The sequence below is a fragment of the Grus americana genome, chromosome 3, assembly GCF_028858705.1.
Source record: "Grus americana isolate bGruAme1 chromosome 3, bGruAme1.mat, whole genome shotgun sequence".
Classification (NCBI taxonomy): Eukaryota; Metazoa; Chordata; class Aves; order Gruiformes; family Gruidae; genus Grus; species Grus americana.
The window spans coordinates 33,488,799-33,501,229 of record NC_072854.1 but is presented as its reverse complement, the minus strand read 5'-3'; the positions used below and the strand labels follow the sequence as shown (position 1 = coordinate 33,501,229).

General features: G+C 35.8%; 1 protein-coding gene across 41 annotated transcripts in view; it reads right to left on the bottom strand.

Moving 5' to 3' along the window:
• The window catches only part of RIMS1 (regulating synaptic membrane exocytosis 1), a 350,364-nt gene that overhangs the window by 216,811 nt on the left and 121,122 nt on the right, over window positions 1–12,431 (bottom strand). For 37 of the 41 annotated variants that reach the window (XM_054820922.1, XM_054820925.1, XM_054820932.1 and 34 more), the window contains 2 exons: window positions 10,746–10,959; window positions 9,118–9,129 (listed from right to left, as the gene is read on the bottom strand). The exons of 1 other annotated variant lie outside the window; for it this stretch is intronic. In XM_054820922.1, coding sequence (XP_054676897.1) covers window positions 9,118–9,129; window positions 10,746–10,959 — 226 coding nt within the window. The remainder of the gene's footprint in view (window positions 1–9,117; window positions 9,130–10,745; window positions 10,960–12,431) is intronic. 3 more of the 41 variants (XM_054820924.1, XM_054820930.1, XM_054820976.1) reach the window with 1 other exon arrangement.

Here is a 12,431-nt window from a genome sequence, read left to right as displayed (position 1 = left end):
TCTGACACGAACAATTACTAGGTATAATTGCTAAGTATATTAACCATCTGACACAACACAAGCGTACACATTACATGTGTGTCAACAGTAATAATGGCACTTTTACTTAATTTCTATTTTCAAAGCATCGCACAACATTACTTCATTTCCAGTGATCAGACTCACTGTATAGACCCATCTACATAGATATCTTACCAGTAACTAACCAGCCCTACAGCCAAATACATCTGGAAGAGATATAAGCCTGAAGTATTACTTATAAGCCTTAAATGCTTATTCTAAGTATAAGCCTTAGTATTTACCAAGAGTGTTAATAATGAGTCAGCATTTTTCTATATGAGTCAGCATTTTTCATTTCTTTTTTTTCTAAAAGGTTTCTGTTATAGGAGAAATCCTTCATTAAAGAAATGCTCTATTTAAAATTAGAATTTTAATTATATGTATCACTATTATTACAGCTATCTACAGATCTTTTTGATGGCACGATCACAAGCAAAAGGCTGATCAAATACTATTAATGTATTTCCAGTCTATCATAATTAATAAGTATAAGCGATCAAATGTAGAAAGAAAATTTTATTTCATGCATATGAACATATTTCAACAATTTTTTTTAATTGGCTGATGCTTTTCTCCTAATTTTATAAAATTATATACATATTTTGATTACTGAGGAATGATCAAAAGTGTGTCTGATTCAAGCTGTTCATGTTGTTTCATTTTACCTTACACTAGATATGCATACATTATCATATGAAATCTATAAGGTCATACTTGTTCATTTGCAAACTGTCGTGCACTGAATAGACAGGGATCAGAATCTACTATAAAGTTAGAGTTTATAGGATGATGTTGACTATATTAAGGTATATGAACACATCAAACAGAAAACAGGTCCTTCTCATGGCTTCTTAATATTGTGTTGCGCTGCTAGTATTTTCTTTCTTTATTATCCTCTTTCATCTTAAGGTGCAACGCATACAAGAAATCTCAGATTTCAATTGTTAGAACTTATTTCCTTTACTCTTCTTTTCAATATGTATGTGCAGTTGAAACTAATTAACTAAAAATACTTTCCTTTACACAAGACCCTTATCCCACTTCTTTACTTACAGAGATTTAGGGCACAGATGAATACATTTTTTACAGAAAAGTGAAAAAATATATTTCTATATTGTTGCATTTTCTGACACCAGAATTATTTCTCAAATCCCTAATATCATCTTTCCCTAGAACTTTTCTAGAATCTAGAATTTTCATAGATCAACACTGTTTAATACTTAATAACATAAAAAAAGGAAAAAAAAGTGCAAGACTTGCTGACATACAAGCAATGAGAAGTTTAAAAAAATCAAGAAGCTACAAATCTTATTTTAATTCCAGGATCAAGAATCAAAAAATTCTTCAGGGAAAGTATTCAAAAACCAGAAGTGCATGCTATCGCAGGATACTTTTTTAATGTAATACTTAATACTTTTTTGAAAGCATTCCTTTAACCCTTTATTACTATGAAATAACACATACCTGGGGAAAATAACATCAGCCCGGGAAAAGGTGTTCACTTGTTCAACTGAAAACACCTTGTAAAACAGACATTGAATAATGAAAAGAACTGAAAGTCTTCTCCCAGGAAACACAGGAGATAATGTTAACATTGTAGAACAAGTTCCTACAGAACATAAGACAACTATCATGCAACACAGTGGAGTAGCCACTGTGATCAGGTATCTGTAGCAGTTCAGTTTAATGCAATGAAGAAGTTGATAGCTGGTTTTGTGCCGGATTTTTTTTTTTTAACCGACTAAACTTTTCTTATGTATTCAGCATATGTGATTTTGTTTTAAATAACAATGAAAAAAATCACACAGCCTTCACTGACTGGAAAAAAATTAGTTCTTTCCCATTATTTTTAAAACATCCATTTAAGCAGATCTAGCTTATAAGGTGTGAAATGTCAGAACTAAATTTGCTAGTACCTTCTACTGTGAAGGCACACCTTTAAAAGCAAAACAGTCACTTATCAGAAAAATGCAATAAATACCTTTCCAGCAAAGTCAAATCTAAATACTAACTCAATGTGTACTGTTGGACAAAAAGATTTCAACATTTTCCATTCTAACTTTTTAGCGAGACTGATCCAAGTCAGGTAGGAAGATGTTCCTCTCTACTTCAGTCCTTACAGCACTGTATTCCCATCTGGAAAAGCAAGGTTTAATCACCGTGGAGTTCAACAGTGATCTCTCACACCTCAGACAATATCTGAGCCAGTAGGATACATAGCATTGCTGGGAGAATGACTCTAAGGTTCTCCTGTTCCTGCTCTTCGGCTTTATACCACCAACTTCATTGGACCAAACAGTATGTGAGGCTGTTACTCTTAAAATGATAGATATACTATACTGCAGGAAACAAAAAGCTTAAAGTTAATCTGGTAGCTTCTTTTTTTTTTTTCATTCTCTCTTTTTGAACACTGAGCTGAAAAAAAAAAAGCATAGTACTTGTTAGTGCTCTTTCTGAAAGATTTTGTGAAATTCTGGAATTCATTTGTCCAAAGTTGTAAGTCACAGAATTATTCCCTAGCAGAACTTAAGGAGATTTTGTGTAAGCTTATAATGTATGTAGTTACAATGCAGAAACAAGTAACAAAAATGGCATGAAAGATCCTTGAATCTATTCATCATGCAAGTCATAAGACACATGGTTATGCCAAGCTCTGAGGAACAAGTTCCTCTTGGTGGCCCTGCTTGAGCAGGAGAGTTGGGTCAGATGACCTCCAGAGGCTCCCTCCAACCGCAACCATTCTGGGATTCTGTGACTGCTATGGCGTGCCATATTTTTTGTCAAGGTAAATGGGCATATAAATAATAATTCCTCAATTGAATTAAACACCTTGAATGATTTATAGATTTCAAAGGTCAAAAAGGTGGTTCATAAAAGCTTTACTCTGCCCCGTACTTCCTGTATTAGATTCTAAGTAGGATGAACGTATATAATATGCATGTATATTCACTTACAAAAAATCTATGCAATATATGCTTACATATACACATACCATACATATATGTATATCCAGTACATGAGATTAGGCAAGAGGAGGAGGAATAAAGCTCTTTTTGGAAAGCCTTATTGTCCTTTGAGATCTTATCAATATTTAATTTTTTTAATAGAAGTTTTTGCAAGGGAAGGAATTATTACATTCAAAGGTATTGCTGAAATTTTCTTAACTAAAAAGAAATCTAAATAATTTCCATATTCTTTACCTTGAATCAGTTAAATTGAAACAAAAGTACTGAACATACAAGTCTAAAAGTAGGGTAATGTGTCCAATAGTAATACTGCAGGGGATGAAAAGTTTGTGTGGTGTTTTTTTTTTATTTAGGCTCCATTATATTACATGGAGTTTCCAACATTGTTTACGTAGAGTCTCTGCAAAACACTGTTACGCAGCTTGCATGCTAACAGCAAAAGCAGTCATGAAGGGTTCAGGAGCCCTTTATCACGGGCTAAGAAAGAAGGCTGCAGTAGCAATATATTTTCTTGGTCATCAACTGTAGAGTAACATGAGAAGCAGACAGTTCAAGTGTTTGGCTAACAGGGAAACTAAACCTGGATAAACCAAGGAGCGTTAAGTGAGTGGTTACTGATTTAATACTGATCTAAAGCTGGGGGGGCGGGGAAACAAACAAACAAACAAACAAAAACCCCAGCTATCTAGTGACTCTTCTACGGTCTGGCCATTAAATGAAGAAGCTCTAATCTGGTTAACTTCAGAGCATAAGCATCAGCTGCCTGCTTTTTTTGTGTGTGTGTGTACAAGAAGTAACTGATCATTTTTGCTAGCTGGACACTGAAAAACAAGTGTTAAAGTCAAACATGTTGCTTCAGCAACAGGTGAAGAGCAAGCTTATTTTAAGGATTTAATTAAAAAAAATTTAACAGATTTCTTTGACAGTGAACTAACTTCCTAGAAAGCAGAGGAAAATGCTTCAGATCTTACTTGAGCTGGAATTCCTCAGTTTCCTGCTGACCTTCTTTTTTTTTTCTTTTTCTTCTTTTATCTGCTGGAAGCAGCAGTACTAGGAAGCGACTACCGAAAAGTGGTGCTTCTTCCCTGATGCATACAAACCCCAAATCTTTTAGGAAACAAATTACACTGAATGCTACAGAGAGAGAATTTATCTGCTATCACTTTGCAATTTGCTATGTAATTTTACCTCCTTCTGATGATTTTTTTTCGTTCTACAGCTGTATTAGTCAGAACTTACATAAATTAGCCTTTTAATGGACAATTTGACATAAGAGTTCTGTGAAAGGCATGTAAAAACACTCCTGCCAATCCAGACATTTTGTTCTGACAATATTAACAACTTCTGTTAAAACCATTAGTACACAGCTGAATTGCACGGCATATGTGCTCAAGTTGTTAAGGCTTAAATTAGCAAGACATTATGTAAGCAAATTTTAAGCATAATTTAAAAGAACTAAATGACAAACACTCTGTAAAAACACCTGACATACAATTAGGGAAATGTTTCCAAGTTGTCTTTCTTTCCAAGTATAAACCACTGACATTATACTAAATGATTTCAGTGAAACCCAGATCAGAAATGTGAATCTCTAGTATTTCAGCACTGATAATCAACATTACTTTCTGCAATCCCATACTACTAAGTTCAGTTAAATCAATTCTTATTTATGTATAAAGTATTTTCCATCCTGATTTCCTCCCAGTCATCCTTTATGTATGTAAGCAGAAAAATGGGTAAGCAAACTGCTCTATTCTGCACAACTAACATTTCTAAAAAAACACGGGAAAATGGTGGCAAAACTGTTTTTCATAATTTGCTCCCAATCCTTTTCACTTTAAATTTGATCAAAAATTGTTACCCTAATGAAATCTATAGAATGCTAGATTGATTGCCAGGGAGAAATATATGGCTTAATCTGGAACATGTATATTCCACCTAATGCGGTCAATGTCATACAAATTTCACTTAGTTTAATACACCCACAGCATCTCATATAAAATACTTTAATTTTGATTGAAAGAAACTGCATTCGCTCATTCAAGACTACTTTTGTACACCAAAACGTATCTCCTTTTCTATAAGGAGAAAGAAACAGAGCTGCACGACTTCGTATATCAGGTGTTTACAAGAGAAATGCATCTTTTTGCACTACCTAACCAAATGTTAGGAAGAAGTTTTACAGGAATGATGCAAGGAAAAAAATCCTGGGTTTGGGTATTTTTTGCTCTACAAGGCCATGGTACCACTGGAGTAAGAACAGAGCAAGCAGTGGCAGCCAGGCCGTCGGGAGGACTGAGCCAGGACTTTGCCCACTCCGTGCCAAACCATGGAGAAGCACCAGCCAGACGTTTTGTTGGCTTCCCCACTGCCCTAACAACCCCCATAGTTCACATCAGAGGGGAGAGTGAATGGAATGAAGTAACTTAAACCCATTGCCATTTTGGCAATTAAAACGCTGGTGCATGGAGCAGAACTAGAAGGATCCAGAGCGAAAGTGTAGACACTCTATAGAGCTGACAACACCTAGAAAACATTGTGCCAAATTAAAAGCAAGTGGTCACTCCTGCCAGCTTTTCTCTAAGCACCTACATGACTTCCTTCTAAAATGCCGTCTCACTTAAAATCCTGTACTAATAATGTTCTTCTTTCTCTAAAAGTATATGCAAATGCTCAGTGCTCACAGTGGACAGGTTGCCACGGTCACATAACGTTATTTCTGAATACTAAGGTAATATGAAGGAAAAGAAAACACTTGTACTTTTTCTGTATGCCATACAACAGCCAATGGTTTTCAAACCCAGCCACTGCTGATATTATTACCAACATTATTAATGCAGTGAATGCTCTCACTGCACAACTACATTTAAGCCTGGTTTGAATAACCAAACTAGCTAACAGTCCTCTTATCTGACAATGCTCCCATTTAAATGCGATCTGCCTGCAACCATATGAAAGGAGAGCAGGCTCAGGTGAGAAGTATGAAGAGCTATCCAAGACTCACAGAACACAGAAGAACTAAAGATATATATTTAGGTATGCATTTTGACATATTAGAATAAAAATAATTAAAAAGTATGTGCCTTTTAATGGATGTACCAGTTACTGCCAATTAATTTTTTAAGTGCACTGGAGAATTCTCATGATAAAACTAGGATGCTTCCTAACTCCCACTACAAGGAATTAATGTTTTGGGATGTCCTTTTTTATTTTAAACAATGAGAGAATATATTAAATTCTGCTATATATTTTTGAAACAGTCCTTAAAATATATTTGGTACTTACTTGAAAAGGTCAAGAACAGCTTCAAAGGCTTTGCCCGCATTATTACGTAGTCCTGGTAAGGACTTGATACATTCCTCTACAGCCACAAGCAACCACATCACAAATCCTTTCTTAAAATTATCAAATTTAACCTTTAAATTTTTATTGGGTTATTCTTCCTTCCAATAAGTCACATGAAAAAATTTCCAAAAGCTTTACTCTACCGATTGCAAAAATCTTTTTCCAAGCCAAGAGCATTTATAGCCAAGTTATACCCATTCAGTCTTATTCACCATCTTCTTATTCTGTTCGGTCTTATATTCACTGTCCTCTAGTTTAAAGGTTATTCTTATTGTTTCAACTTACTGTATTTCTAAGTATGAAATATAATTTCTCCAGCTTTTGTCCCTCTACTCTCTCTAGTCTTCTGTGATGAGCTCTCAATTTGTTATCATCCTCTGTATGACTTTGTGCCTGTCATAGCTTGAATTTATCAAAGATGGGTAACACACGGTACACGACATCCCAGGTGAGGTCTCATTAATACTACCAATGATCATTAAATTTTCCAACTCTACAGGAAATATCTTGAATCTAGGATCACGCTTGACTTTTCCTGGGCTTGGCACTTTGGTAACTCACACTTTGCTATCCTTTCCAACTGATGCACCTCTAGCTTGTAGGAACTGGGTGCATGGGTTTTAATATTAATATAAATTGTAAAAATTCATGTGGAGAGAACAAGGCTCATCTAAACATACTAATATTAAATTCACCACATAAAGAAGGGTTTCTCCCTATCTGCAAATTAGTCAGGAATGTTGACACACTGAAAATAATTAACAACATTTTCCAGTGTTGCTTTATATAAATTATACCACTTGTCCTGCTTATAAAAGATGTTATTTGCTAGGTATGTAGTCATATTTTGGAATTAATTCATTCTATATATTCCATTAGCTTTCAGAGACAGGCACTGTGAAAGCAATTGTACTTTATAAAAAATTCCATGTGTTCCTCATGCAGTCAGGACTAAATATTGGATACTCTCCCTCTGACTCCCATAACTTTTCAGCTGTTACAGAGACGTAGCTCAGCTTCACCACATGGTAAAAAGAATATTTTCACGTATGTTATTAGGGCATTTCCTTGGCGTGTGGAAGCTTGGAGTTCAACACAACAAAACCTAAACCAAGGCAAGTGGAAACGACAAGGATATATTCAATGGAACTTAGGACAATCCAAATGAGTCAGGTATGTCTTCAGCACATATGTCTTCAGAGGAATTTAGTGCAGTGGGGTCTGTTTTCTGGGTCCCATACGACATTATTCAAAGATGAACACTTAAGCTATCACCTCATCAAAGACACCATCTCTACTGCATGTGGATGCTATTTAGTTCCCAACTGAAGTGTAAAGGATGCCTTAAGCATATCAGCAGGTGAAGTTCACCTGGATTGCTCTCCAAAACCTGGCCAAATTGTACCTATGTGGCACTTTCAGCACTAAGAGCATTGCTGTTCCTGGCCCTCAGGAAGACTCTGTTGCAAGCATGTTAGCCTTTTAATACACCCCAGTGGGTGCATCAGTGATGCACTCCTTTAGTAACAAATCAATATCAGGCTGAAACTTCTCTCATGCTATCCTAAGTGATTTAGATTAATAGAATGGAAACGATTTGGAAGTCCTGGATTATTTCAGCACTTTCTTCAGAGCACCACACAGAAAACAGTGGAATGAAGCTGTAGCAAGTTACATGTCATAGCCATTAGAAAAACAACCATGCTCTCACAACACAACCGCCTTAGAAAAAACCTACTACAATATGCAGGTGTGATAGAAATAATTTTCTCTGGGTGTTGCACAGTACTAAATTGCAGGTTACGGGTGTGCGATGATATAAGTTGGGGTGTACCACCACTTCGTAATACAAGCGTAGCACCATCATCCACACATCAAAAACTACATTGGATTGTAATGACTTTACAGTCATTTAGGCTGAAGTGCCAGTGAAGCTGGCTAATTCCTGCTACCTAAATCTCCAAGTTAGAGTCTGGAATACCAGCTTTTGCAGACGTCCCTGAGGATAGGCTGGAAGTGGACACACACAGTTCTGCTCAAGTACTGCCACCCCTTCCTCTGTGCGCAGGGCGCAGAGATGGATGGGGAACTACCCTCACCTAATTTGAGATGAGGCACAGGCATTAGTTGTGATATGCCAGTACTTGATCCTAAAAATTTTGCAGATTTTTGAAATGGTAACTACGCATTCACAAAGGACTCACTCCGTCTTGCTCGCTATACTTAGGTCCAGTTTTAAGAGGTTATCTTTAGCCTACGCAAATTATTTCAAATGTAAAATCAAAAAGCTGATTTCACAAGAATTCCCTGAATTTCTGCTGCAGCCAGAAGTGAAACACAGCAAACCATATAAATCAAAGTAAAATTACGATTAAAATACTAAATTAGATTTCCTGAAGCTGATGGAACGACTTTGCATGCAAAAAGTCCAATTGTTTATGTAAGACATTTTTATGAAATGAACTTTATAACCTCCTCTGCTTTTTAGCCTATTAATAATTCTCAGTTCTTAATTAATTTATTTTATTGTCCTAATTTTGCCAACAGTCTTGGCTTTCCTTGCTGGGCTATCTTGGAATTGTATGTTCAGCTAGAGGATGGGCAGGGCCTGGGTGTTAGGATTCCTGTTCTTCCCCCCCTCCCCTTTGGATGACTTCAAAATTTAATTTCAGTTTTTTACATTAATATGTTTCCCAGTTAACTAACAACATTATAATAATAAATGATAAAAAGCATGGATTCTAACCACTTTGTCCTCCTTTGGGAAAGCATCCAAGGAAGCAGAATAAAAAGAGAAAAGAAAAAAAGAAGAGAAAAAGAATAAAATAGGCAAGTGTTAATAGACAGATTTCAAAGAAATGCAATTCTAATAACTCTCTACAAAGAGATAAAAGCATAAAATTTCCAAAGGAAAAAAGAGCTTTAAATAAAAAGATTACATTACTGCATATGTAAAATCATATTTTCCCACCCTAACCCACAGAAGCATAAACAATATAACAAACAAAAGGCAAGTTACAAATGAATGGACACTTTTCCATTTCTGTGAGTTAAAACAATGGGTGAAAAATAATTAAAATATATTCCTTTTTTTCTGAGTAAAGATAAGCTGTATTATATGCACTCTAATCAATAGTATAACATAACGTATCAAAGTATATTTTCATAGACTTGCTGTAATGACACCACCTGCAGGCGATGCAATGTAATGCATCTATTTATATTAAAATATGAATATATGAAAACTTTTGTCCAATACGCCTACATATTTTTTTCAGAATGTGAATTTAATTTAATGGACTTACAAGTACATCAGGGCTACGGAAAACTTCCAAAATAAAGATGAAATGGGTATTTTTCTGAGGATTTTGTTTGTTTGTTTTACATGAAATTTCAGAAGCCCTATTCAGTTGACATTTAGCTAAAAGACAGTGAAAAGGCCATAAACTAGTTCTGTTGTGAACATGATTATCTGCCATAAAATCTGTGAACACTTTTAACTGAATCTATATCGATACAAAGAGCATTGAAACATTTCCCCTACAAAAGACTGAAACCTTAAAGCCATGTGAGAAAGTTATCTCATGATAGATAACAAAACTATTCAGGCAGTAAAAGGATGTTTGTAAAACATTTTATAACACATCATAGAACTAGATGATGAGCCAAAAATAATCACCGGATAATGGTCTTCCAAATATAGATCCTACCACTCGTGTACAAGTGAGTAGCCAGTTCCTTGTGAGGGACTGACTGAACAGAGCGTATTCTTGGGCACCCTTCGGTTTTGTGGAGAGCCACTGCAGCTAACTGTATGCGGATCAGAGGGAGAAAGATTTATCTCACCTGCCTGAAAGTAAGATACCTAATCTAGATTAGGTTATACTTTTACTTTTTAAACAAATTTAAAATACATTGACATAGCACTGTGGTGAGAAGTGGGTGGGGGTTTTTTTCTAACCAAAAAAATTGACTGATTTTATGTAAGAGAACTCTATAAATGTATAAGAAAAGCTCTATAAAAAAGAAATCTAAAATGAGATCATTTAGTTCAATCAAAATTTATCAATGTAGAGTTGTACCTGAGCACAAGGGTTTCTTCTTTCATTCAATAAAAAACAAGTATGTTTTCTTCAAGCCATCACTCAGTAGCACTATAAACTATGTATTCTTTTTTTTTCTTAAATTAAGTCTGTGAAAACTAAGTATCTCCACAATCATTAAATACATTACTCTACTTCATGCACACCTCATAACGAAGTGATGAATGAAACAAGTAAAATGAAGCATGAAATGCCAAACTTAAGGTAAACAATCTGCAGTGTGACAATGTCAAGGAGGCTTTTTCTTAAGAGTACGCATCAGAAGACTTACATTGTTTGATCGCAGAGAGACACGACCTCCACATCGAGCACAAAACTTGGTCCGGCAATAAGAGCATAAATGGCCACAACCATCTGCAAACTTTGTTTTATGACAGATTCCACATGTTGGAGCATCATCCTTGTGCTCTCCCTGGTAACGGCGGGCTTCTTCCCCTATCTTTCTTACTTGCTCTTTATAGCTTTCAAATTGTTGATGCAACCTCCTGCATAGATGAGAAAAAAGTTTATATAGCAAGAATAGGAGGAAATACTACTACTGTGTATTTCTTTCTTTCAGTTTATAACTCTACCTAATATTCTTGGCACGTTCACAATAATAAATGGACCTCATATCAAATACACACTGCACATGGAAGACTGTATAGGACAATCTAAAGGAAAAAAATAACAGACATATGTATTCCTATTAGGTTTACTTCAAAGCTCGTGAGCAAATCATTTCACTTGACCAGAAATTGATCCAAATATAAAAAAATGGCAAAAAAATGCTTAGTCTTAAACAGAAGTATCTACCATATACAGAATAAAAGCAGAAATATAATTGCTTGAGCAAATTTGCATTGCTTTTTACTCAACGTTATTTATACAGCAGGTGTCATAAAAAATATAAATCAGTCTTCAGTTACAATGTCACATTTGTTTTCAAAATCTAAATTACTGCAACATATAACCTAAAGATTTCAACAAGCCCTCCACAATCACACTGGCCGTGCAACTATCTGAGAACAATTTTCTATGTCAAATCTATATATTAACAATCTGTAGTATTCCCTCTTGTTAAGTACGAGAGACTATGTAAGGTTTGCTGTCCCTCATTACAGACATTTCTTCCAACACAGCTGTAGGAGTATATAGGAGTATTAGCAGGTATATAGATTCCTAAAGTGAAGACTGGTGTTCAGAGAAGTAGCACTTCTCCTCCAAGTGCCTCAAATAGCAAACAGCCTGGCACTATGCCCACCAGCTGCTGAGCACCCTGCTACCCAAAAGACCTGGCTTCTAATCACAAGCTCAGGGAAGACCACTCAGCCCTCTAGCCTTCACTTCCCCTTCTATAAGTCAGGAGTAATAAAAATTAAATATTTAGTGATAAATCTTTCTTATCATTTTGATATTATCTCTGAGGAAAAAGTTGTTCTCCTGTTGGTTTCTATGAGATTTTTGTTGGCAAGAATGACACTTCAGAGGGGAACCAGCTAAAGGTCCAGGCACTTCTAAAAGGGGCAATCCAGCTCTTCTGCTCCTGGCTGCAAGCTGTTACTGCTCCTTAGACACTGATTTTGACATTTGCCAAGTCCTCCTCAGTGAGCTACCCCATGGACCTCAACCAACAGAAAATTAATTCTCCTACATTTAAAAAAAAAAAAAAAGTTTTCCCATCATTTTGCTTCCTGAATCACCCTGCTCTGAGCAGGGCACTGGCCTGGGAGGAAGGTAGGACATGAGCTCCTGAAGCCAGAAATCAGAAGGACCAGTGAACAGCAGGATCACCCTTTTTGCAGCAACAAGCAACCAGCTCAGCTGTCATGTGAAACCCCACTCTGAAGCTTAATTAAAAAGATCGTATTTCAGCTCTGTTTTAACTATCTTACTATTCATCAAATCATACAAGAAAGAAAAATTTCTGTAGGTGCACCAGGACAGTACTGCAACTTCTGACCTCTATTTTCATGAG